Source organism: Anabrus simplex, chromosome 1 (assembly GCF_040414725.1).
Source record: "Anabrus simplex isolate iqAnaSimp1 chromosome 1, ASM4041472v1, whole genome shotgun sequence".
NCBI lineage: Eukaryota > Metazoa > Arthropoda > Insecta > Orthoptera > Tettigoniidae > Anabrus > Anabrus simplex.
In genome coordinates this window covers 1,498,526,905-1,498,551,492 of record NC_090265.1, presented here as the reverse complement: position 1 = coordinate 1,498,551,492, position 24,588 = coordinate 1,498,526,905, and the positions used below count along the sequence as shown (strand labels likewise).

General features: G+C 40.0%; 1 protein-coding gene across 3 annotated transcripts in view; it reads left to right on the top strand.

Annotated features, from left to right (window-relative positions):
- Positions 1–24,588, top strand: part of LOC136858445 (titin homolog) — a 415,865-nt gene that overhangs the window by 220,439 nt on the left and 170,838 nt on the right. For all 3 annotated transcript variants that reach the window (XM_067137993.2, XM_067137992.2, XM_068225556.1), the window contains one exon: positions 18,105–18,193. In XM_067137993.2, coding sequence (XP_066994094.2) covers positions 18,105–18,193 — 89 coding nt within the window. The remainder of the gene's footprint in view (positions 1–18,104; positions 18,194–24,588) is intronic.

Here is a 24,588-nt window from a genome sequence, read left to right as displayed (position 1 = left end):
GCGTCTATGGCTGAGATTTAATTAATTTTGTCGGGTAAATACCAAATTATACTACTTCAGTTTTAATGTCCGACTCGTTGGCTGAACGGTCAGCGTACTGGCCTTCGGTTCAGAGGGCCTCGGGTTTGATTCCCGGCCGGGTCGGGGATTTTAACCTTAATTGGTTAATTCCAGTGGCAAGGGGGCTGGGTGTAGGTGTTGTCTTCATCATCATTTCATCCTCCTCATGACGCACAGGTCGCCTACGGGAGTCAAATATAAAGACCTGCACCTGGCGAGCCGAACCCGTCCTGGGATATCCCGGCACTAAAAGCCATACGACATTTCATTTTTTTTCAGTTTTAATAATGTTATTTACCAACAGAATGGTTTGGCGGTGGGATCACCAGCCTCAAGGATAGTGGCAGATATATATGTAGATAATTTAGAATACACAAAGATCTTCAACAAACCTGTATTCAATCATATCTGCTACTGGGCTCGCTATGTGGATGATGTTCTGGCTATATTAATATAAGACCTTGTAAATGCAGCCTGTACCCTATCCAATTTAAACACCCTAGATCCACATATCGATTTTACACTTTAATCTGAATCACAACAGAATCTAAATTATTTAGACACCCCACCCAGCTGTCTTGTTGTATCTTTAGAAAACCAACTCAAACAGTTAGTACAATCCAAAATGATTCCCTCCATGCCCAATTCCATAAAAAAGTGGCATACTATAGTATGGTAAATAGAGCCTTCACCATCCCCTTATCAAAAAGAGACTACCCAGCGAGTTGGCCGTGCGGTTAGGAGTACGCAGCTGTGTGCTTGCATCCGGGAGATAGTGGGTTCAAACCCCACTGTCGGCAGCCCTGAAGATAATTTTCTGATGTTTCCCATTTTCACACCAGGCAAATGCTGGGGCTGTACCTTAATTAAGGCCATGACCACTTCCTTCCCATTCCTAGACCTTTCCTGTCCCATCATCGCCATAAGACCTATCTGTGTCAGTGAGACGTAAAGCAAATAGCAAAAAGAGACCTTTAAAATGAACTAACTGTTACACGATCAGTATCTAAATCAAACTGGTATAATGCACAATTTATCAATAAGATCATCAACACAACTAAAAGACATCAAATTTCTACTTTAACCAGAGAATCAATACACAAAAAAACGTATTATTCCTTCACGTTCAGTAGTGTAAATATGAAGGTAATCCCAAAAATAAGAGTCCAATTTTTTTTTAAATACACCTGTTTATTTCTACAATGGTTCACATCATTTTACAGCTTGAACATTTAGCTATTTTTCTACATTATCGCCATTTCAGTCAATGCAATTTTGTAGATGCTGTGACAGTTTTCGTGTGCCCATGTCATACCAGCTTGCCGCCATGCTGTTCAGGAAGTTGTGAACCTCATCTTTCATCTCGTCATCGGTGCTGAATCGCTTTCCAGCCAAATGTTCTTTCAAGTTAGGGAACAAGTGATAGTCACTGGGCGCCAGGTCTGGACTGTAGGGTGGGTGAGTGATGGTGTTCCACTGAAACTGTTTCAGGAGAGCAACGGTTTGCTGGGCGACATGCAGGCGAGCGTTGTCATGGAGAATGTTTACGCCCTTGCTCAACATTCCTCTTCTCCGGCTCTGAATCGCTCGTCTGAGTTTTTTCAGGGTCTCACAGTACTTGTCAGCATTAATTGTGGTCCCAGTGGGCATAAAGTTGACCAACGATACATCTTTTTGCTCCCAAAACACAGTTGTCATGACTTTACCGGCAGAGTGTGTTTGCTTGAATTTCTGCGGCTTTGGCGAAGAGGGATGCCATCACTGGCGTGATTGTCGCTTGGTCTCAGGTGTAAAGTGGAACGCCCAGGTTTCGTCACCCATGACAATTGAGTCCAAAAAGTTGTCCTGTTTGGCTGCACAGCATTGAAGAAATGCGCAGGAAGAATCGACTGTTTGCCGCATGTGGTCTTCGGTCAGCATGCGTGGCACCCATCTTGCGCACACCTTCCGCTATTTCAATTTTTCCGTTAAAATTCTGTGAGCGGCGCTTAGGAAATCTCAGGAACCAAAGTCCAGGATGATCCGCCGATCTTCACGCATGATTTGCTCAACCTTCACGACTGTCTCAACGGAAATTGAGGTCTCCCACTCCTTTGTTTGTAGTGAATTTCCGTCTGACTGACTGTAAACTCTCTTCAACACTTACGAACATTTTTGACATCATGCATGACTCACCATACACTTTCGTCAATTGGCGATGGATTCAGTCGGTTCAGTACCTTTTGCGCTCATAAACGGAATAACTGCGCGCACTTCGCACTTGGCGGTAACATCCAACGGGACCTCCATTCTCAACGGCTGCCAAGCCAAGACAGTTGAGTGCCTCAGTGCGGCGTGCACATGTTTATATGCTAGCGCAGGAAACACTCTTCAGTATTGTGACCAACAGCCACACGAACAGAGTTCTGTATTTAAAAGAAAAGTAGGGGACCTTATGTTTGGGATTACCCTCGTATATACCTAATTACTAATATTTTCAAGAAAAGTAACCAACAAATTGCTTTTAAAACTAATAATAACAATTTTTCCAATTTCTATAATACATATACTATCAATCAAACTAATAAATTTTCTCAATCAGGTGTCTACAAACTACAATGCAGCACTTGTAAAATTACATATGTAGAACAAACAGCATGTAGTTTTTCAATAAGATACATGGAACATGTCAATGCTTCGAGATACAATCGTTTCTCTGCCATGGCACAACACATGACAGACTTAAAACATAATTTTACATCAATTAACTAATATTTAAGAATATTGAAAGTGGATAAGAAGGGCACCATGGTCAACATATTGGAGAACTGTTTCAATCATTTACTACAGTACTTTAACCATAACTATAATATTTATGCAGTCAGTGAAAAACCTAATACTATATTCTGTTTGATATAATAATGGGCGCCAGGAAATGTTCTCCGCAGTATCAGGTAACTTTGAAAGGCTCTGAGGGCCAAGTAGTGTTTGATGACAGCACGATAATCATCGATTTTTTGTAAACTGTGTCAGTGGAGTTGGTGCAGATAGTTGAACAAATCGGCATCACAAACAACCAGTAGAAAACATTTAACTATCACCACATTCCAGGTTTGGAAAGTATTTTAAAATATCAACTTATATACTTCTACGAAGTTACATGTATTAATGGTGTACAGATTTTAGGGAATATTATTATTTTGGGCTCTTTACTTTGTACAAAGATAATGCACGCATGGGCACATAAGTATAATTTTGTTTTCTCTCAAAATAATATTGAACATAAGTGTAGGATTTTCCATTTGCATTTAGATTTATAAACAACAACCATTTATAAACATTTTAAGCTAATCACCCCACTAATAAGTTAAAAATTGAGACTTCTACAAATTTTACGAATGAAAAAACTCAGCACTGAGGTACCAAACAGTCAACTGGTAACTCGGCACTTACTTACTTGTCTATGGCTTGGAGTTTCACCGGATTTGGGCGAACTCCCTCGCCATCAATGACATGGCCGAGAAACAGGACGTCTTTTTGACAAAAATGCGATTTCTTTAGATTGATTTTGAAGCCTGATGTCCTTAAATTCTCCAGTAGTTTCCTCAAATCCCTGATATTTTCCTCGAAAATTGCTGAAGCTAGCAGAATGTCATCGACATAACGAGTAGTAGTGGCCTTAACTTCATCAGTGAGACATCGATCTAGGGCGCGTATGAGTCCTGCACCGGCATTCTTCAATCCAAAAGGGAGCCGATTGAAGACATACATCTGCTGATCGAAAATGAAGCCAGTAAATAATTTAGACTTGTTTTCCAAACCGATGTGATGATATGAGGATGTCAGATCTATGCTAATGAAGTGTGATTTTCCTCTGAAACGTTTGATAACCTCTTTAATAGGAGTTGCTTGGTCAGGCTCGGCGATTAAGCATTCATTGAGAGCACGCGCGTCCAAACAGACGCGCAGAGACCCGTCCGGTTTTTGAACCCCAACCAGCGGATTTAAATATGGAGTGGGATACTTTGAAATTAGTCCATTCTCCTCCATTTCCTTAATAATCTTTGCAGCTTGAGCATAATATTTGTCTGGTATAGGGTACGGTCTCCTCTTAAAAGGTGTCCAATCCGTAACAGCTAGAGCTAGGAATTAGACCCGGTTTGGAATCGAACACAGATATAAATTCCATTAGGAGAGCTCTAAGTTTTTCCTTCTCTTCTACAGTACCAGGACATTTAGCGACCTTTAACCCTATTAAGGCCTCGTAATCGGTGTCAAGCTCAGCCTCCAAAACGTCATGTAACTCCTCATGATGAATCCCTTCGTCCTCTATACTGTCACTTTCACCAGGGGCTCCCTCCATTGAATTTACGAAGTTTACATATTGGGCATCCTCTTCGCCATATTCTAATGTTCTGTCTTCTCCCAATTCCTCATTTAGTGTAACGACTTCTGCTCAGTCTTCTTTCCTGATCTTTATTTCGTTCCTGCTTAAATCAATGACTAAGCCCCTAAGATTACATTGTAGTGCATCTTGGTCATGACTACAAATGTGTGAGCGAATGTGGAATTTCCAATTTGTACATCTAAATATCTTTGTACCTTACAAATAGCAATTTATTCCGTTGTCGCAAATCGTCAAGAAGGGCTTGGGAAATGATACTGATACTGGCTCCTGTATCCACCAAACTTTTGATCTGGAAATTGCAGATAGGACATTTATTAAAGGCAGTTTCTTTACTTGATTGCTCTCCTGTTTCAGGTGGTCTTCCACCAAGTCATCAGAGGTAATGATCCAAGAATCTATCTGTGCGACCACCCATTCATCTGATGTCTCCCCTTCAGAACCTGGGATTAAAGACTCTGAAAAATTTTCCTACTGGGATTTTGAAGGTTTTTTTTCCTATCAAGGGCTGATGTTGACTCTTGCTCAAAATTTGGTGCAAATGGATTTAAACCAGAATTCCGCTGGTCTTGTCGATGTACCTTCTGGAATTCCAGACTTTCAGCCCCAAAATAATCGGTGTTAACTTCCTGGCTCTGTATGCCTCCCTTCCATTTCTCTCTTTCGTGGTCTTTCCTTAACCCATCAGTGTATTGAGCACGTTCGCGGTATCTTTCATCGTCATCACGGCGGAAGTTCTGAGTTCGATTACTTCCCCAGTCCCTGCGATTACTGTAACCATTTCTAAAATTCCTGCGGTCTTCTCCGCCCCCATCGTATCGCCTCCGGTAAGGGTTCCTCCTCTGCAGATAATTCCAATTACCCCTGCGCCTTTTCCAATCCTCATTTCGTGGATGCGAGGGTTCCCAGTTATTTCGGAACTCGCGCCTTCTCTTGGTCGCCTGCGGCTTTCCCTGCTCAGGTGCCTCTTGACCTCCCTCGGGAGCCTGGCTAACGGTATTCACATGCTGTTCGTGAGATCGTCCCCCTCTTGGTGGTAATTGATTGTGGGTGTGATCCAGCTGTCTAAGGATCATTTCTGCTTGTATGGGCGTCTCTACCTTCGATGCAATGATCATCCTTTGCACTGTTTTTGAGCTGTTTTTGGATGGCCTGGACCAACTCCTGCTCCGAGGGTGGCGCCTCAAGCTCTCTAAATTTCACTAACTGTGCTGTGAAGTACTCGCTGAACTTTGTAGGGCCTATTGCAGTGTAACGGCGTGAGTATAGCTCTAGTCTTAGACTTTGCTGAATCTCCGTGCTCCAAAACGTATTTAAAAACGCCCTTTGGAACTCATCAGAGGTGTCAAAGTGATACTGGAAGCCTTTGAACCATAAGAGCGGTGCCCCCTCTAAGTATCTTTCAGCTACCCTTAACTGTCGCTCTTCAGGAATCTGGGCATCTCGGATGTTCTCCCTAAGATCCTTAAGAAATCCTTTTGGCCTGGTATGTGGACCTCCATTAAATTTCTTAGGCTGGTCGTCATGTAGTCTAATCATGTTGATACCATTCGTGACCCCTGAGCCTTGAGATCGACTGGTCTCAAAATTCGAGCTCTGACCGTTGTTATTTACGTGACTGACATTTGGCAATTGACCACTGAAATCAGAGTTAAGAGCTGTCGAGGTTTGGTTCAATACTTTGTCCACCTTGGACTGCATATCTACCACGCTGCTAATCCAACTGCTTACCTCGCTCTTAATGAACCCGACCTTCTTATCCGTTTCCTCCTGGGCTAACGTAATTTCTCTTAGGTCCTGTTCCATGCTATTGCTCCTATTGTTGAGTTCCCGGGTATGTTCATTTTTGATTTCAACTAACTCCTCTTGGATTTCCTTAATTAAAATTTCAGAATCCTCATTAGCAATTTGGAGTTTACTAATTGATTCTTCATTAATTTGCAATAGTTTCTTCTCCATGGTTTCGGTTTTTGATAATAATTTGCTATCCAATTCCACACTAATTTTGTCTACCTTGTTATCCAGTGACTTAATGTCCGCTGATAAGATTTCACGTTGTTCTTCTACTATGGTTAATGTTTTCCCCTTTTCCTGATCAATGGAATTCCGTATCTCTACAACCTGTTGTGTAATGTCCTCCTTAAATTCGAGCTGGCTGTCGATCAGCTGTTTGTGCGCTGCCTGGCTTTCCAATAAATGCTTGTCAAGTTCCTTCCTCATCTCCTCCTGACTATCGCATAATCTACTGTACATGTCATGGCTTTGGTGGAAACGCTTGTCCATATCGGTTTTCAAACTGTCATGGATTTTGGAAAACTGCCTATCAAAATCGTCCTTTAAATTGACCTGCACTTCCGCAAATTGTTTATCAATTTCATTCCTAATCTCCACTTGGCTATCCTCATAATGCTGGTTGAGTCTACCTATTTCACCCCTAAGTTCCTCTTTAATTTTGGTGAAAATAGTGTGTGTCTCATGAACCACGTCCTTTAATCCAACCTTCAACTCATCACTAGACTCTTTACACCTAGCCTGGGTATCATCGATCCTACTCTTTAACTCATCACTAGTGTCTTTCAAACTAGCTGCGAAACATTCACTACGAATTTTCATATCCTCCATCTTACTATCCAAGCTATCATTCCGGACTTTCATGTCCTCCCTCAAATTCTCATTCTGGACTTTCGCGTCCTCCATCTTATTATTTAAGTTCTCATTTGTCTTACTATTTAAACTCTCATTCTGCACTTTCGTATCCTCCATCTTACTATTCAAACTATCATTCATGGCTTATGTCCTCTCTCAACTTATTACTCATTTCTTCCATCATCTGCCTTAGCCCATCCATCATCGCCTGATCCTCCATCTCACAATACCACAAAAATACAAGAATGAGTACGCTGGCCAGTAATGCAACCAGAATACTCCAGACTACTAAGGAAAGAATTCACTACCTACTGCGTTTTCGCATACAAACGCTATTATAATTTAATACCAAACTGACAACATTCCAACAATTGCCTTATAAAAATTTTATTTATGTGGCTTGTATCACAAATTGTTTAATAAAAAGCAATTCTGAAGTTAATAAGTTAGTCTGGATAAATATCCTAAATAGTTTTGCTTCCATAAGTTAATTAATTAAAGAACATGTTAACGCATAAACTTTGAATGTAATTCAGCTTTACCACTTCCAAAATGTATTTTTGTAACATGACTTGAGCTTCAATAAAGCTTTAAGTACTGGTTTCCTAAAATGCATTGTGACTGTTATTATTATTATTATTATTATTATTATTATTATTATTATTATTATTATCTACCAAGTAGTTAAGCTCCTCGTTAAACGTGATAATATCTAGCACTCTCATTGGGCATAATTCGTTTAACTGTGGCTTAGGCCTCAACATCTATATATATAAAATAAAGAGTTTTGTCTGTACATTGCTCAGAATTTGAAAAGAATGGTATTTCTGTATCGGTCATGTCCACAGTAACAAGAAAATGCATTTTTTACTTTTCCGTAATTTCTGTCTGTCTGTCTGTCTGTCTGTCTGTCTGTCTGTCTGTCTGTCTGTCTGTCTGTCTGTCTGTCTGTCTGTATCTATGTATGTATGTATGTATGTATGTACATGCATCATGAGAACACGGCTGAAGAGAATTTAATGAAAATCGGAATGTAAAGTCGGGTGATGAACTGCTACAATCTAGGCTGTAAATGATTTTAATCACGCTGAGTGAAATGGTAGTGTAGGGGAAGGCCTGAAATTTTATTCTCAAATATTTATGTTGTCAGTGGTCGTGTCTTAATGAAAATCGCTTGACAAAGATGGGAAATAATTCGCTACAATATAGGCTATACACGCTGAGAAAAATGGTAGTTTAGGGGAAGGCCTAAAATTTAATTGTCAAATATTTATATTATTAGTGGTCGTATCTTCACGAAAATTGGTATGCTAAGTCGGGGAATAGGTCGCTATAATCTAGGCTATCAATAATGTTATTCGCACTGAGTGAAATGGTAGTTTAGGGGAAGGCCTGAAATGTAATTCTCAAATAAGTTATTTATGTTATTAGTGGTCGTATTGATAAATACTACATAACTAACATAACTTTAGTTATGTTGTAAGTTAGTAGTAGTTATGTGAGTTATTATTTTTCCGATCACTTACGTCTTATACATTGTTACCGTACCGCATATAATCACAGATATTCATGAATGTGGATTTTTGTTACTAAGTCCATATCAGCGCCGAGTCACGAGAAAATGGGTAAACAGAATTTAGTGAAAATTGGTATGTAAAGTCTGAGAATAAGGAACTACAGTCTATGATACCGTATAAATAATTTTGTAAGACACCCTAATATCACAGAGTCGAAAGAAAACTAATGTGAATGCCTGCAATATAGAAAGCCCATAAACTTTATCAACAATAACATTACATTGACCATTGTTTGTTGTGATGTGCTTTTTGTCTTCTGTTTCCTTTCATCCCCGATAGATAGGATTACTGCAGCGTACCGAGGTTTTTTTAATTTGCTTGACGTCGCACCGACACAGGTAGGTCTTATGGCGACGATGGGATAGGAAATGAATAGTGGTGTGAAGGAAGTGGCCTTGGCTTTAAGGTACAGCCTGGTGTGACTGGTGTGAAAATGGGAAACCACAGAATACCATCTTCAGGGTAGCCGGCAGTGGGGTTCGATTCTACTATCTCCCGGATGCAAGCTCACAGCGGCGCACCCCTAACCACATGGGCAACTCGCCTGATCGTACCGACTGTAACAGCCTGCCTGTGTATTGGCGGAAAGTAGCTAGGGAGTAAGTTAACTTTCTTCTTTAGCATGCCATTCCTCTGGTTCATACATTTTCTGATATATCTGGTATGTAACACACTGGTTCATCATAGTATTCGAGCTATTCAATCCCTACTCTGAGGCACTGATTGGAATGAGTAGTGTGCATATTTAATGGAATAATGTCAGAGGAGTGTACACGGCAGTCTGCGACCTGGTTATTCCAGCTCAGGAACTTTGGACACTTAGATCGGCACCGTAGTACTGTTCGTCGAAAGTGAGAAAGTGTGCGGGTTTTTCATTTGATCGAGTATTTTATATGATAACATTGCTTTCAATCGCTACATTCCTACTGACGTTTTTGTAATGACCAATGTTGAATTCAGTTAGGAAAACCACCAAGTCAGTCTTTCTGAGAATCCCGTAGCAAAGCACAGGTACATCAGCTAGTTATTTCATATTTTCCTAACACATTTTTTCAATATATAATTCTGTTATCATTATCATGGCATCGTATCGTTATCGTGACTTAAGGCTCCTCATCGTTATCTTGACTTAGGCCCTTATGTTTGGCACCAATCTTACTGAGCCCCAACGTGTAATATATCCTACCATCATTTTACTGATGTCAACCAACATGACTCATAGTTCTTCCTTTGATGCACTTAGGTCCTCTCTTAAGTGACTTAAGACACCACGTTGGAGCGGCATTCTTACTGAACCCTTGACTTACCATTCCATCGTTGGTCGGCCACAGCTGCTACAGTAGTGCAATATTGAACTCTTAAATCTTGGGGTCGTTGCGGGAATGTTTCGGTCACGATCTTAACCAAACGATGGGGTTCAGAAGAGAGCCTAACTACTTGAAATGAGGAGCAAATATGTGCTTACTAACTTTTATTAAATTCTTAATGGCACAAAAAAATTTTTTTATTTATATAAATTCTTGACAAAAAAATTATTTATTAATTATAAAATGTTTCAAACGCAGTCACATTGCGTAGCGTTAATTCATTTCTTACAATATGGGAGATATTTCTTCGGAGAAAGTAGGAATCTCATAAATAAGTGGACTGCGAAACTGAAAAAAGTGAAAAGAAAACTTGAAAATTCGGGAACCTATTAATCCAAACGATACCTGAGAATTAATCCACACGATCCATGGAAAATATGACCTTCAACAAGTAGATTTCCTGATTTACTCTTAATTAAGGTTATCCGCCAGTCAAATACCCTTTCGGATACGGAACACCCGCCGAATGGACCCTTAATCGAACCAAATTGAATATCAGTTGCTTTGGATGGGTTGCAAAATATTATTGGAAAGCATGGTGTTCACTAGAAGTTAATAGCAGCATTCACAATTGAAAACAAAATTCCACCAAGTTATCATTTCATGACACCCTTAAGTTATAAACTAATCCCGATGCTAAACGAGCATCACCCAAACTGCTGTTCAGAAGGAACCAACAACAACACTATCTGCGAGGATCTTATGTTACGTCGTTCTGAAGGAACTAAACTGCGAAATGCAGGGAACACTTATTCATCACGCATTTAGAAGAAATGCCAAACACTGAAGTTAATTAAAGAATTTATTTCTCTGTTAATTTCATAATTTTCCCATACTCACAACAGGTGAAATAAATTATTTCTGCCCGGGCGTTTCGCAGGTTTTCTTCATTCATCGACCTTGGCACGTGTCACTAGTCCGCGAATCGGACACGGATTCGTCTCTCTATGGGATTACGCCACTCACATCATGAAGCTTGGTTGTACAATATGCTCATTCCGCATCCAATAGACCGATTTTCTTGAAATTTGTTCCGTGACTTCGGACAGACTTACGATTTATTTGTGTTAATTTCATAATTTTCCCATACTCGCAGCAGGCGAAATAAATTGTTTCTGCCCGGGCGTTTCGCGGGTTTTCTTCATTCATCAACTTTGGCACGTGTCACTAGTCCGCGGATCGGACGCGGATTCGTCTCTAGGCTTAACTGCATTTATATATACCCTGGGGGTTCTGTCTTCCCATAGGGTTTAAGAATAATTTTGATTCTTTCTTTCTGGATTTACTGTGTTGCCAAAATCTCTCGTTATGAAGAATTCCTTGAATTTGAAAAATTGTTGAATATTCGAAGTCCACCGAAGTGTCACGGTATTTCACGAGTTCGTAGCTTGCTTGACGCAGGGCGCTCTCCCACGAGACAGCCAGACTCATGAAATGGTCGCTCTCATACAAGTAACTTTTATTTGAAATAAATATTGATAAAATAAAAAAAATACTTTTCTCATCGTAGAATTATGGGTTCAGTATTGTGGGCTCATTATTTTACTTTTACCATAATATGGTTACCACGTTACACATTTTGCCCTGAAAAGGTTTCTTGCGATACACTGTGGTCAAAATAATCCGGACACCCCTAAAAACGTATGTTTTTCATCTTAGGTGCACTCTGCTGCCACATACTGCCAGGTACTCCATAGCAGCGACATCAGTAGTCATTCGACATCGCGAGAGACCAGAATGGGGTGCTGTGCGGAACTCACGGACTTCGAACATGGTCAGGTGATTGGGTGTCACTTGTGTCAGAAGTCTGTACGCGAGATTTCCACACTCCTAAACATCCCTAGGTCCACTGTTTCTGATGTGATAGTGAAGTAAAGACGTGAAGGGACACGTACAGCACGAAAGCGTACAGGCTGACCTTGTCTGTTGACTAACAAGAGACAGCCGACTGTTGAAGAGGTTCGTCAAGAGTAACAGGCAGGCATCTATCCAGACCATCACACAGGAATTCCAAACTGCACCAGGATCCACTCCAGAAACAATGACAGTTCGGCGGGAGGTGAGAAAACTTGGATTTTATGGTCGAGCGGCTGCTCATAAGCCACATATCACGCATGTCAGTGCCAAACGACGCCTCGCTTGGTGTAAAGAGTGTAAACATTGGACGATTGAACAGTGGAAAAACGTTTTGTGGAGTGACAAATCACAGTACACAATGTGGCGATCCAATGGCAGGGTGTGGGTATGGTGAATGCCCGGTGAACGTCATCTGCCAGCGTGTAGTGCCAACAGTAAAATTCGGAGGCAGTTTGGTTATTGTGTGGTCGTGCTTTTCATGGAGGGGGCTTGCACCCCTTGTTGTTTTGCATGGCACTATCACTATCACAGTACAGGCCTACATTGATGTTTTAAGCACCTTCTTGCTTCCCACTGTTGAAGAGCACTTTGGGTATGGCGATTGCATCTTTCAACACGATCAAGCACCTGTTCATAATGCACGGCCTGTGGCGGAGTGGTTACACGACAATAACATCCCTGTAATGGACTTGCATGCACAGAGTCCCGACCTGAATCCTATAGAACACCTTTGGGATGTTTTGGAACGCCGACTTCTTGCCAGGCCTCACCGACCGACATCATTACCTCTCCTCAATGCAGCGCTCCATGAGGAATGGGCTGCCATTCCCCAAAGCAACCTTCTGGTACCTGATTGAACGTATGCCTGTAAGAGTGGAAGCTGTCATCAAGGCTAAGGGTGGGCCAACACCATATTGAATTCCAGCATTACCAGTGGAGGGCGCCACGAACGTGTACGTCATGTTCAGCCAGGTGTCCGGATACTTTTGATCACATAGTATATTAAACAATTAGTTTGATGCAAGAAATACCTAGTTAAGGCGACACTCCAGAGATAAAAATTGCCTTTTTGGTCATTTTGGCAAAAAAAATTTATGACTGGAATTGAAAGGATTGAGTTTCTTCTTTCTTGTCACAAAGTTATTCCGTTGAATTCAAACAATTTATCACTTTGATAATGCTTTGTATGCCAGTCTGTACACAGCAAAAATTCGTGTAGCATCTGCTGAACTGCTTTGTTAGGTAATGATGTCATTGTCATGCTTCCATTCAATCAAATATGCCTGTTCTTTGTAATTACACATCCATGGGATTTGCCAACAGCCCCCCCTCTCCCAATATATTTATGCAGCATCCAGCTGCAAGATCTGCCATATTTTTGAATGAATTTGTAAAGCCTGATACGGAGTAATATTTCAGAACTCGACTGTCATTGAGCAACATTGTATGCTTTTATTGGTATTCCTGATGGTACTACAATAGTGCCGACAACTGCAAGTTTTTTTATTCTTGTATGTTTAATCTTTTTTTTGTGAGTTCTGTGTTGGTAGCCAGTCTGTTGACTTTTGTGAAGTACGCGCGCAAGTAACCTCTTGTAGTTGCGTATCAAGATACTATAATTATTGAAAATAGTGTACTATAATAATTGATAGCTTGTATCCAAGGGAATAAACAATATGCACAAACATAAATCAGCCTTAGCTAAGCGACGAATTGCTGAACTTTTGATAGGAAGAAGATGGGGATCAGCTATTACCGAACAAGAGTCTCCATTGAAGAAACCCGGGACGAAAGGTCGTGAAATGTTATCGGAATCACATTGTTCTCATCAGGAAAGTGTTGCATCAACTTCAAGTCATGTTAGTCCTGCACCTATAGCCAACAATCATGACTTGACAGAAACTACAATCCCCATAATTTCGACTCAGGAAAAGTTGCATGGTGAAAAAAAAATGGAAACGAATCATTTTCTGTTCTTTGGAGAAGGAGAAGAAGAAAAGACAAGCTTCCAGAGTTACCAGTATTCGTACAGAAGCTTTCAAGAAAGAAAAGGAAGGAAAAACATATTGTGCTGGTTCTGGTGACTTTTAAGTAATGAATCGGGAAGAAAACGTCACTTGAACTTTGCTTTATTTTTCCCACTTATCGTAATTTTACACTTAAATTGCATTTTTCTCCCATAATATTCTGCCACTTCTTCTTCTTCATAGTACCGTATCAGGTCCCCCTGACGTTGGCGATCACTGTGGCGAATGCAGAACGATCTCTAGCTAGGTGGAAAAGTCTTTCAACACTGTGAATTCCAGTCCATTCTTTGATGTTTCCAAGCCATGATGTTCGCCTCCTCCCGCCACCTCTTCGACCCTGTATTTTGCCTTGTACAATCCGCTGTAAGATGAGGTAACGGTCATTTCTAAGAATGTGGCCAAGGTAAGAGATCTTCCGGAGTTTTATTGTTTGAATGAGTTCCCGACTTGCTCTTGCCCTTCTGAGTACTTCTTGGTTCGTTAGTCGTGCAACCCACGAAATCCTGAGCATCCTACGGTGGATCCACATTTCAAAGGCTTCCAAGCGTTTCACTGATATGTTCTTGAGAGTCCATGTTTCCACACCATATAGCAAGACTGACCATATATAGCACTTGACCATCCTCTGTCTTAGTTTTAAATTTAAGTAGTCATTGCAAAAGAAAGATTTCATTTTTGTAAATATTTTTCGTGCTATTGCTATCCTCTGTTTCACTTCTTTCTCGGGATCAAGTTGTTCAGTGACAATGGCACCCAGATATTTAAAAGTGGTTACTCTCTCAATCTGTCGGTTGTTTAGTTGTAAGATTGCCTCAGCAGTGGCACGTCTGCTGAAGATCATGAACTTGGTCTTGTTTACATTTATTTTTAGTCCCATGTCCTCACTTACTGCACTGATATTATTGAGCAGGAGCTGGAGACCTTCAAAATTGTCACACAGGATGACTGTGTCATCCGCATATCTTATGTTGTTAATTATGCCGCCATTTACTTTTATTCCATATTGTTGATTTTCTAAAGCTGTTTTGAAAATTTTATCCGAGTAAAGGTTGAATAACAATGGAGACAAAACACCACCTTGTCTAACTCCTCTTTGGATGGCTATCTCGTTTGTAGTTTGATTTCCGATTCGGACAACGGCCTTTTGTCTCCAGTAAAGGTTTTCAATAATGCGGATATCTTTGCTGTCAACTCCTATATCCTTCAGGAGTTCTACAAGTTTTGGATGTTGTACTGTGTCAAATGCCTTTTCAAAATCAATGAAACAAGCAAACACTTCTTGCTGTTGATCTAGACTGTTCTGAATTAGGATATTTAGCGCAAACAATGCTTCCCTTGTACCAAACGAATTTCTGAACCCAAACTGTGTTTCGTCGAGGTCTTGTTCACACTTAGTCTTGATTCTGTTATGTATTACACGAAGGAATACTTCAAGTGTGTGGCTCTTGAGGCTTATTAGCCTATAATCATTACACTTGCATGCCTTTTGCTTCTTTGGCAACGTGATGAATGTAGATAACAGCCAGTCAGATGAGATGTCTCCAGTATTATATATAGTATTGAACAACTTTACCAAGAATTGGATATTGTCTTCGTCAATCATTTTAAGAAGTTCTACAGGGATGTTATCTGGACCTGGTGATTTCTTGCTTTTTGAAACTTTCACAGCATATAGCACTTCTGATTTAAGAATGTCAGGGCCTTCACAATTAGCTCATTGGTTAGATTCCTCACCTCTCTGATCACAGAAAAGTTCTATCAGATAATTTTCCCAAGTATTTAAAACTTCTTCTTCATTAATAATAGGCCTGTTTGTAACATCAACCAGTACAGAAAGGTTACGTTTTCTGTACATGCCAGCTATTTCCTTTAATTTTCGATGTATATTGAACAGATCATGTTTAGACTGAAAGATTTCCATTTCCACACATTGTTCTTTCATCCAGTTCTCTTTCGCACCACGTATTTCTTTCCTTATGTGGCGCTGTAATTTTTTGTATTCCTCTGCATCATTTTTTACTAATCTTTGTTGTTCCATTAGTTCAAGAATATCATCTGTCATCCATTTCGTTTTCTTCATTGGATGTATCTTTTGATCTTTGTTTTGAAGAAGTATCTCTACCTGACTTTTAAACTGATTCCATAAATCCTTTGCTGTTTCACAGTTATTGGTATTGATTTCTTTTAAATGCCTATTCAAATCCTGAGCAATTTTCTGCCGAGCTTCACAATTTTGTAGATTAGGTGTATTTAGTACCTTTCTTCTAGGCTTATTCTTCATGATTTTCGGACGAACTCTTACGTTAGCTATCAATGGATTATGATCCGAGGAAATATCTGCACCTGGATATGCTGCGACTCTTTTGATGGAATTTCTGAAACGCTTATTTATCAGAATGTAATCAGTTTGGTTCCTTGTTGAGTCAGGATTCTGAGGATCATTTTTAGGAGCTTTCCATGTGTATAAACGACGTTTTGGAAGTTTGAACCATGTATTGGTGAGAACCATTTGATGTTCTACACAAAATTCGTACAGCTTTTCTCCCCGGTCATTGCATTTACCAAGCCCAAATTCGCCTACCAAGTCGGAACGACGCCCTTGACCAATTTTTGCGTTGAAATCGCCCATTATGACAGTTATTTCATCCTTCTTCAAGTCTTTAAGAACAGTTCCAAGTTGTTCATAGAATGTTTCTACTTCGTCATCGTACTTTTTGTCCGCTGTTGGTGCATATATCTGCAAGATGTTTACGTTAAAAGGTGAGCATGAAAGCTGTAATAACATGATTCGATCAGAGACTGGTACAAAGTTGCTGACATACTTCATAAGTTCAGAATTTATAAAGATTCCGACTCCATTTCTATGATCTTTATCATTATCTTCGCTACCAGAGTAATAGAATGTACCATCATCACGATGACATTTACCTGCACCCGGCCAGCGAACTTCACTAATTCCCATTAATGGTGTTCTTAATCTAACCATTTCCTTGATAAGATTGTCAAGCTTGCCAGCTGCATAGAGACTTCTGACGTTCCAAGTCCCCATTCTTATTGCGGAATTCACTAATTTGAGCCGGGAGATTCTTAGCACCCCTCGCCCACTTAAGGGCTGCCCGGGACTAGGGGCCGTTTCTTTCTGATTCCTCGCCATAGTGATTTCCTGGGAATTTATACCAGTGTGGTTTCCCCTTGCCTTCACTGGTGTTGACTCAGCCACCCCTAACATGGAGAACAGACGCTGTTGGTAGCCGCTCCTAACATGAAGTACAGACGCTACCTGATGGATTCTAGTGGCATTTCCTCCACTAAGGGATCATCACCCTCCTAAGGGAGCTCCTCCGCCATAAGCCGTTGGCTCCTTTAGGGTGTCAGGTTATTTCCCGCCGCCCAACACCCGGCGTTGAGTCGCTGGCTGTACGGTCTACTCCATACCGTAGCAGGATAACCTGCCACATGTAACAAAATTTGTATGGATGGTATATGTATCACAGCTATATTAGGAAACCTGCATATGGAATTTTTTATTGCAGAATTGTTTCAAGTAGTAGGGATTTTTAAGTCCAAAATTTTAGAACATAAAAATTACATAAATTTTAGTACGATATATCTCTTTTTATAAATTATGTACAGAAAAATCGATAAGTAATGCTTTTTAAAGATGTATTATCTACCTAATAACAAATTTTCATTAACATCTTAATTAAATTTCATGTAAAAATGGAATAAAAATTAAAAATTTCAAAAAATTCCAAAAGAATTATTTTGGAAAAACTATTAATTATATATGAAAGAAATGTACTTATATAGGTGATGTTCCCACAAAGCTTTGTGAAAATCCATACATTAGGTAAAAAAAAAATCTGTATATCTCACGAGTGTCGCCTTAAGGTAATCACTCTTACAGGACTGAGGAAGATCTTTATAGGTAAATAGGAAGATCCTGCTCAAGCTGTCTCCATTTTCCTAATGATGGTTTATATGTTCTTTTCTTTAAGTTTACCATTCCACTTAAACTTTCGATTGACAGAGTTTTGTACAAAATTTGAATGAACATATTTTTTCAATTAGAAAGTCAAAAGAAGACCCCCCCCTGGCAGTCTTTGTTGAGTTCTTTCATTTTTATCTCATTTTTGTTTCTTTGTATATTTTTAATTAATTTAAGAGTGTTCCATTTTTTCATCAGGAGAGCGTGTGAAAACGGGGAGTCAAGGTCCCATATACGAGTGTAATTCATCTGTGTCCGTCCTGAGCGACTCAACTTCCACTTCACTGGTAAGATAATGCTTGCATATTGTATTGATATTCATATTATTTTGGAAATATTTGTTTTCTTCTTGAGGTCCATCATTTATATTGTAACATTAGCTCTACCCACTACCATCATCTCTCCATAAATATTACCATGTTTTGCTTGCAAAAGCCATCTTTAGGACCATCAACATGAAGGTTCATATCCACCAGCTTACAAATGGAAGCTTACAGCTACATGACACTTACCTCACAGTTATCTTACTTGTTATTTATTCTTTTTAATTACTGTATTGTTGCTTTATGGCTAACTTATTAGCTTGCTGGCTTTTGGTCCAAGGTGTCCAAGGTTCGATTCCTGGCTGGGTCGGAAATTATATCTGTAATCGATTATTTCCTCTTGCTCAGGGAAGTCTTATTTTGTTTGATGTGTGAAGAGTATGTTTCTGTAAAGAAAAATGATGACATTATGCACCATATTAGTAGAACACGGCATAATGGGAGGGTTAAGAATAAATCTTAAGTTAAATCAGCAACTAATTACTTGCGGTGTAGGTGAACATCTAGTTCAGTTGATACATTTTTCAAAGATTTGTGCTTAACATTAGTGAATTACTACATTGGTGCTGATGGTGATTGTTATTTTAAGAGAAAGTACAACTGGACAACCATTTACAAGTATGGTCTGTGAAAGAATTAGTGTTAACCATCCTCTAATTCCGACATTCCATCGTGGAAATTGAATAATGGGCAGCTTTGGGAATTATTTAGAAAAATACACAGCAGAAGGGTGCCAGATAAATCTACATTGTGCAAAAACTATCTTTAGATGTTTTCAGGATGTAATTTGAAATATTCAGGATGAACTGAGGCATGAAAACATAGATTATATTGATGAAACAACAGATAGATAAGGGCAGTGTGTGTGTACTGCTGTAGTTGGTCCTATGAAGGCAAGTAGCATATCATATCCTTTTATTATAAAAATACTTCAGTTATAGCACAAATTTTCAATGATAAATGGCCAGAAAGTGTACGGTATGATAATGTTTTGTTTTTTCTCAGTGATGTGTTGTTAACGCAGGAGCTGAATTAAAAGGTCTTTACCTAAATTACTCATCGTTTACATTGTGTCACTGAAACTGTTTAAAACCGGGCGAGTTGGCTGTGCAGTTAGGAGTGCCCAGGTGTGAGCTTGCATCCGGGAGATAGTGGGTTCGAACCCCACTGTCGGCAGCCTGAAGATGGTTTTCTGTGGTTTCCCATTTTCACACCAGGAAAATGCTGGGGCTGTAGCTTAATTAAGGCCACGGCTGCTTCCTTACTATTCCTAGGCCTTTCCTGTCCCATCGTCACCATAAGACCTATTTGTGTCGGTGCGATGTTGTCAGTGAAGAGAATAGGAGCCGCTTTAAAGGAGAATGATGGAAATACGTCATCCGGGTCAAGAAAGCAGTGTGTGAGACCGTGGCGTCCGAAAATCCATCTCGATGATTTTACTTTATTTGAATATATGAATAAGATATTTCCCACAATTAAAAGACTCCACGAAACTGTTAGAAAATATGGCGGATTTTCCTGATATGTCAATTTCTACGCTTTTGAAAGTAGTTCAAAGCTTGGGATTCCAATTCCAAAAACTAAACAGGAAACCAGTGCTAATGGAATCTGTGATGGTTGCTGCATCCTGACATACCTACTTTACACGAATTAGAGACTTGAGAGCACAGGGCTACAAGATTTTTACAGGCGTGACCTGGTGCAGACAGAACCATACTATGAAATATGGGTGGCAAGAAAACGTGGTTGAAGCTTTAGAAGATAACTTTGGCAACTATAATGTGTACAGAGGGTACATTCAGCAAATTTATGTATGGCGTGGAGGGTTCAATACACCGTCTGGAGGTGGGAAATGCATCATAATTTTACCCCTGAACTCTGGAAATAATGTATTAAACACGCTAAGAAAACTGAAGACCACCACTGGGAAAAAGATGGACTGTCTGAAAATGTCCCTTATTTCGAGCCAGTCATAATCAACATGAATGACAGCAGCACTGATTCATCGCAACACAGAACACAGACGAAGAAAATGGATAGAATTAAATATTGTAAATATATGTAAATGTCCGCCTCTGTGGTGTAGTGGTCAGTGTGATTAGCTGCCACCCCCGGAGGCCCGGGTTCAATTCCCGGCTCTGCCACGAAATTTGAAAAGTGGTACGAGGGCTGGAACGGGGTCCACTCAGCCTCGGGAGGTCAACTGAGTAGAGGTGGGTTTGATTCCCATGTCAGCCATCCTGGAAGTGGTTTTCCATGGTTTCCCACTTCTCCTCCAGGCAAATGCCGAGCTGGTACCTAACTTAAGGCCACGGCCACTTCCTTCCCTCTTCCTTGTTTATCCCTTCCAATCTTCCCATAGCAGATGAGGCCGCCTGGGTGAGGTACTGGTCATCCTCCCCAGTTGTATCCCACGACCCAGAGTCTGAAGCTCCAGGACACTGCCCTTGAGGCGGTAGAGGTGGAATCCCTCGCTGGGTCTGAGGGAAAAACCGAACCTGGAGCAGATTAAGAAAGAAAGAAATATATATAAATAACTCTTGTAGAAATTGTACAGTGTGATAATTCTAAATTAGGAAGTCAACCATTTTAAACCTGCAATTGAAGATCCAAATTTATAACAGGAAATAAAGTTAAAGGTTGAAAATAAACGAAAAGCTGTGTTCGTTGCGTGTGTAATTACTACTGAACGCGGCAACACTGCGCCCGATTTCACCACCCGGCCTGCTGTTAATTGCACGGTCCGGCGTGCACAAAACTTCCCTTCAATATTACTTTTCATAAATTCAGGACCACACTGTACAGTTACAATTGTTATAGTTTCTGATAACCATGACCGAGTGCTTTAAAGCAAGCCCAAGTTTGCTGCTGTGCATTTATCCTGGGCTGAGAAAGAGTTGCGTTAGAAAAATAATAAGAACCTTTTTCGGGATGGTTGAAAAAAAAAATTGTAACTTGAATATTACACTACAAATACATGTGGTTACGAGATATAAAAATTTCATTACCGTCAGACAAGTAGTCTTCCTTGTATATATTCCTAAGTGAGCGCTTCCTAGAGAAGAAGCCAAAAACCAGGGCAATATTTATTACAATCACAAATAAAAAATATTTAATGCACATTGAAAACAATGTGTCTTATATACACTAATGTAGAATTAAACAAGGAAAATTATGGTATAAATCGCATTGCAATAGGCCTATTGGTTCATTTGTAATTAAAACCTAAACTCGAGTGTCCATAATAAAAAATCCGACAGTAGTTGGCTAGCCTACAACAATTTCATCTTTTCCATATCCTTGTTGACACTATCCAATTCTCACATGAAAGGGTCCACTGTTCAACACTTTATCTTATATATTGTGTTTCATATCGGTAGAAATCCTCCCCTGCGAACCATGTGACCTTGCCACGGTAAGGAGGCTTGCGTGTCCCAATGAAGCAGATAGCCGAGCCGCAGGTGCAACCATATCGGATGGGTATCTGTTGAGAGACCAGACTAACGAATGGTTCATCGAAAGGGGGGTGGCAGCCTTTCGGAAGTTGCAAGGGTGGCAGTCTAGATGATTGACTGATATGGCCTTGTAATAATACTCAACATGGCTTAGCTGTGTTGATACTGCTACACGGCTGAAAGCAGCAGGAAACTACAGCTGTAACTACCTCTCGAGGACATGCAGCTCTCTCTGTATGAATGATGTTCTGATGATGGCTTCCTCCCGGGTAAAATATTCCGGAGGTAAACTAGTCCCCCATTTGGATCTCCGGGTGGGGACTACACGAGAGGGGGCGATCATCAGGAAGATGGATACCGACATTCTGCGAGTCGGAGCGTGGAATGTTAGAAGTTTGAATCGTTGTGGTAGATTAGAGAATGTTAAAAGGGAGATGGATAAACTAAAGTTAGATGTAGTTGGTATAAGTGAAGTACGTTGGCAGGAAGAACAGGATTTTTGGTCAGGCGACTACCGAATTATCAACACAAAATCAAAGAGAAGAAATGCAGGAGTTGGTTTAATAATGAATAAGAGAATAGGGCAGCGGGTAAGCTACTACGACCAGCATAGTGAAAGAATTATTGTCGTCAAGATAGACCCCAAACCAATACCCACCACACTAGTGCAGGTCTATATGCCTACTAGCTCAGCGGATGATGAGGAAATTGAAAGAACATATGAAGAGATAGAAGATTTAATACAATATGTAAAAGGTGACGAGAATCTAATTGTGATGGGAGACTGGAATGCAGTGGTAGGCCAAGGAAGAGAAGGTAATATAGTAGGAGAATTCGAATTGGGACAAAGGAACAAAAGAGGAAGTCGGCTGGTTGAATTTTGCACTGATCATAATTTAGTCCTTGCCAATACTTGGTTCAAACACCACAAACGACGGCTGTATATGTGGAGGAGACTTGGAGACACTGGAAGGTATCAAATTGACTTCATTATGATTAGGCAGAGATTCAGAAACCAAGTGTTGGATTGCAGAAATGTTTCCCAGGAGCAGATGTGGACTCTGACCACAACTTGTTGGTCATGAAATTCCATCTGAAACTGAAGAAATTGAAGAAAGGAAAGAATGCAAAAAGATGGGATCTAGACAAGTTGAAAGTGAGGGATTCGGCGTTATGCTGTTGCTGATCCTGAATAAATAAATAAATAAATAAATAAATAAATAAATAAATAAATAAATAAATAAAAAGGACTAAATGGAAAGGCTGAAGGAAATACAATAGAGGAAGAGTGGATAGTCATGAAAAATGAAGTCAGTAGGGCTGCTGAAGAAATGTTAGGAAGGAAAAAGAGATAAACTAAGAATCAGTGGATAACTCAGGAGATACTAGACCTGATTGATGAATGACGAAAATACAAGAATGCTAGAAATGAAGAGGGCAGAAAAGAATACGGCTGATTAAAGAATGAAGTGGATAGAAAGTGCAAGGTAGCTAAGGAAGACTGGCTGAGGGAGAATTGCAAGGATGTCGAAGGTTGTATGGTCCCAGGAAAGGTAGATGCTGCATACAGAAAAAAAAAAAAAAGGAAACCTTTGAAGAAAGGAAATGTAGGTGTATGAATATTAAGAGCTCAGATGGAAAGCCACTTCTAGAGGTAGAAGACAAAGCAGAAAGATGGCAGGAACATATCCAACAGTTGTGTCAAGGTGAAGATCTAGATAATTTGGTTCTGGAACAAGAAGAGGCTGTTGAAGCTGATGAAATGGGAGAGTTTGACAGAGCTGTGAGTGACCTAAATAGGAACAAGGCACCTGGAATTGATGACATTCCCTCTGAACTACTGACTGCCTTAGGAGAAACCAGCATGGCAAGGTTATTCCATTTAGTGTATAAGATGTATGAGGCAGGAGAAGTCCCATCCAATTTTCGTCAGAATGTTGTTATACCTATTCCCAAGAAAACCGGTGCTTACAGGTGTAAAAAACTATCGCACCATTAGTTTAGTATCTCATGCCTGCAAAATTTTAACACGTAATATTTACAGAAGAATGGAAAAACAAGTTGAAGCTGAGTTGGGAGAAGATCAGTTTGGCTTCAGAAGAAATGTAGGAACACATGAAGCAATCCTGACTTTACGTCTGATCATAGAGGATCGAATCAAGAAGGACAAGCACACATACATGGCATTCGTAGATCCAGAAAAGGCATTTGATATTGTTGATTGGACCAAGCTATTTAAGATTCTGAAGGTGATTGGGATCAGATACCAAGAACGAAGAATTATCTACAATCTGTATAAAAATCAGTCTGCAGTGATAAGAAACGAGAGCTTTGAAAAAGGAGCAGCAATCCAGAAAGGTGTGAGGCAATGCTGCAGTTTATCCCCCCCCCCCCCCCTACCTTTTCAATGTTTACATAGAACAGGCAGTAAAGGAAATCAAAGAGGAACTTTGAAAGGGAATCACAATCCAAGGAGAGGAAATCAAAACGTTGTGATTTGCCGATGATATTGTTGTTTTACCTGAGACTGCAGAAGATCTTGAGAAGTTGCTGAATGGTATGGACGAAGTCTTGGTTAAGGACTACAAGTTGAAAATAAATAAGTCCAAAACTAAAGTAATGGAGTGCGGACGAACGAAGGCAGGTGATGCAGGAAATATTAAATTAGGAAATTAAGTCTTAAAGGAAGTACATGAATATTGTTACTTGGGTAGTAAAATAACTAAGGATGGCAGAAGTAAGGAGGACATATAATGCAGATTAGCACAAGCAAGGAAGAGCTTTCTTAAGGAAAGAAGTTTGCTCACTTCAAACATTGATATCGGAATTAGAAAGATGCTTTTGAAGACTTTTGTGTGGAGCATGGCATTGTATGGAAGTGAAACATGGACGATAACTAGCTCA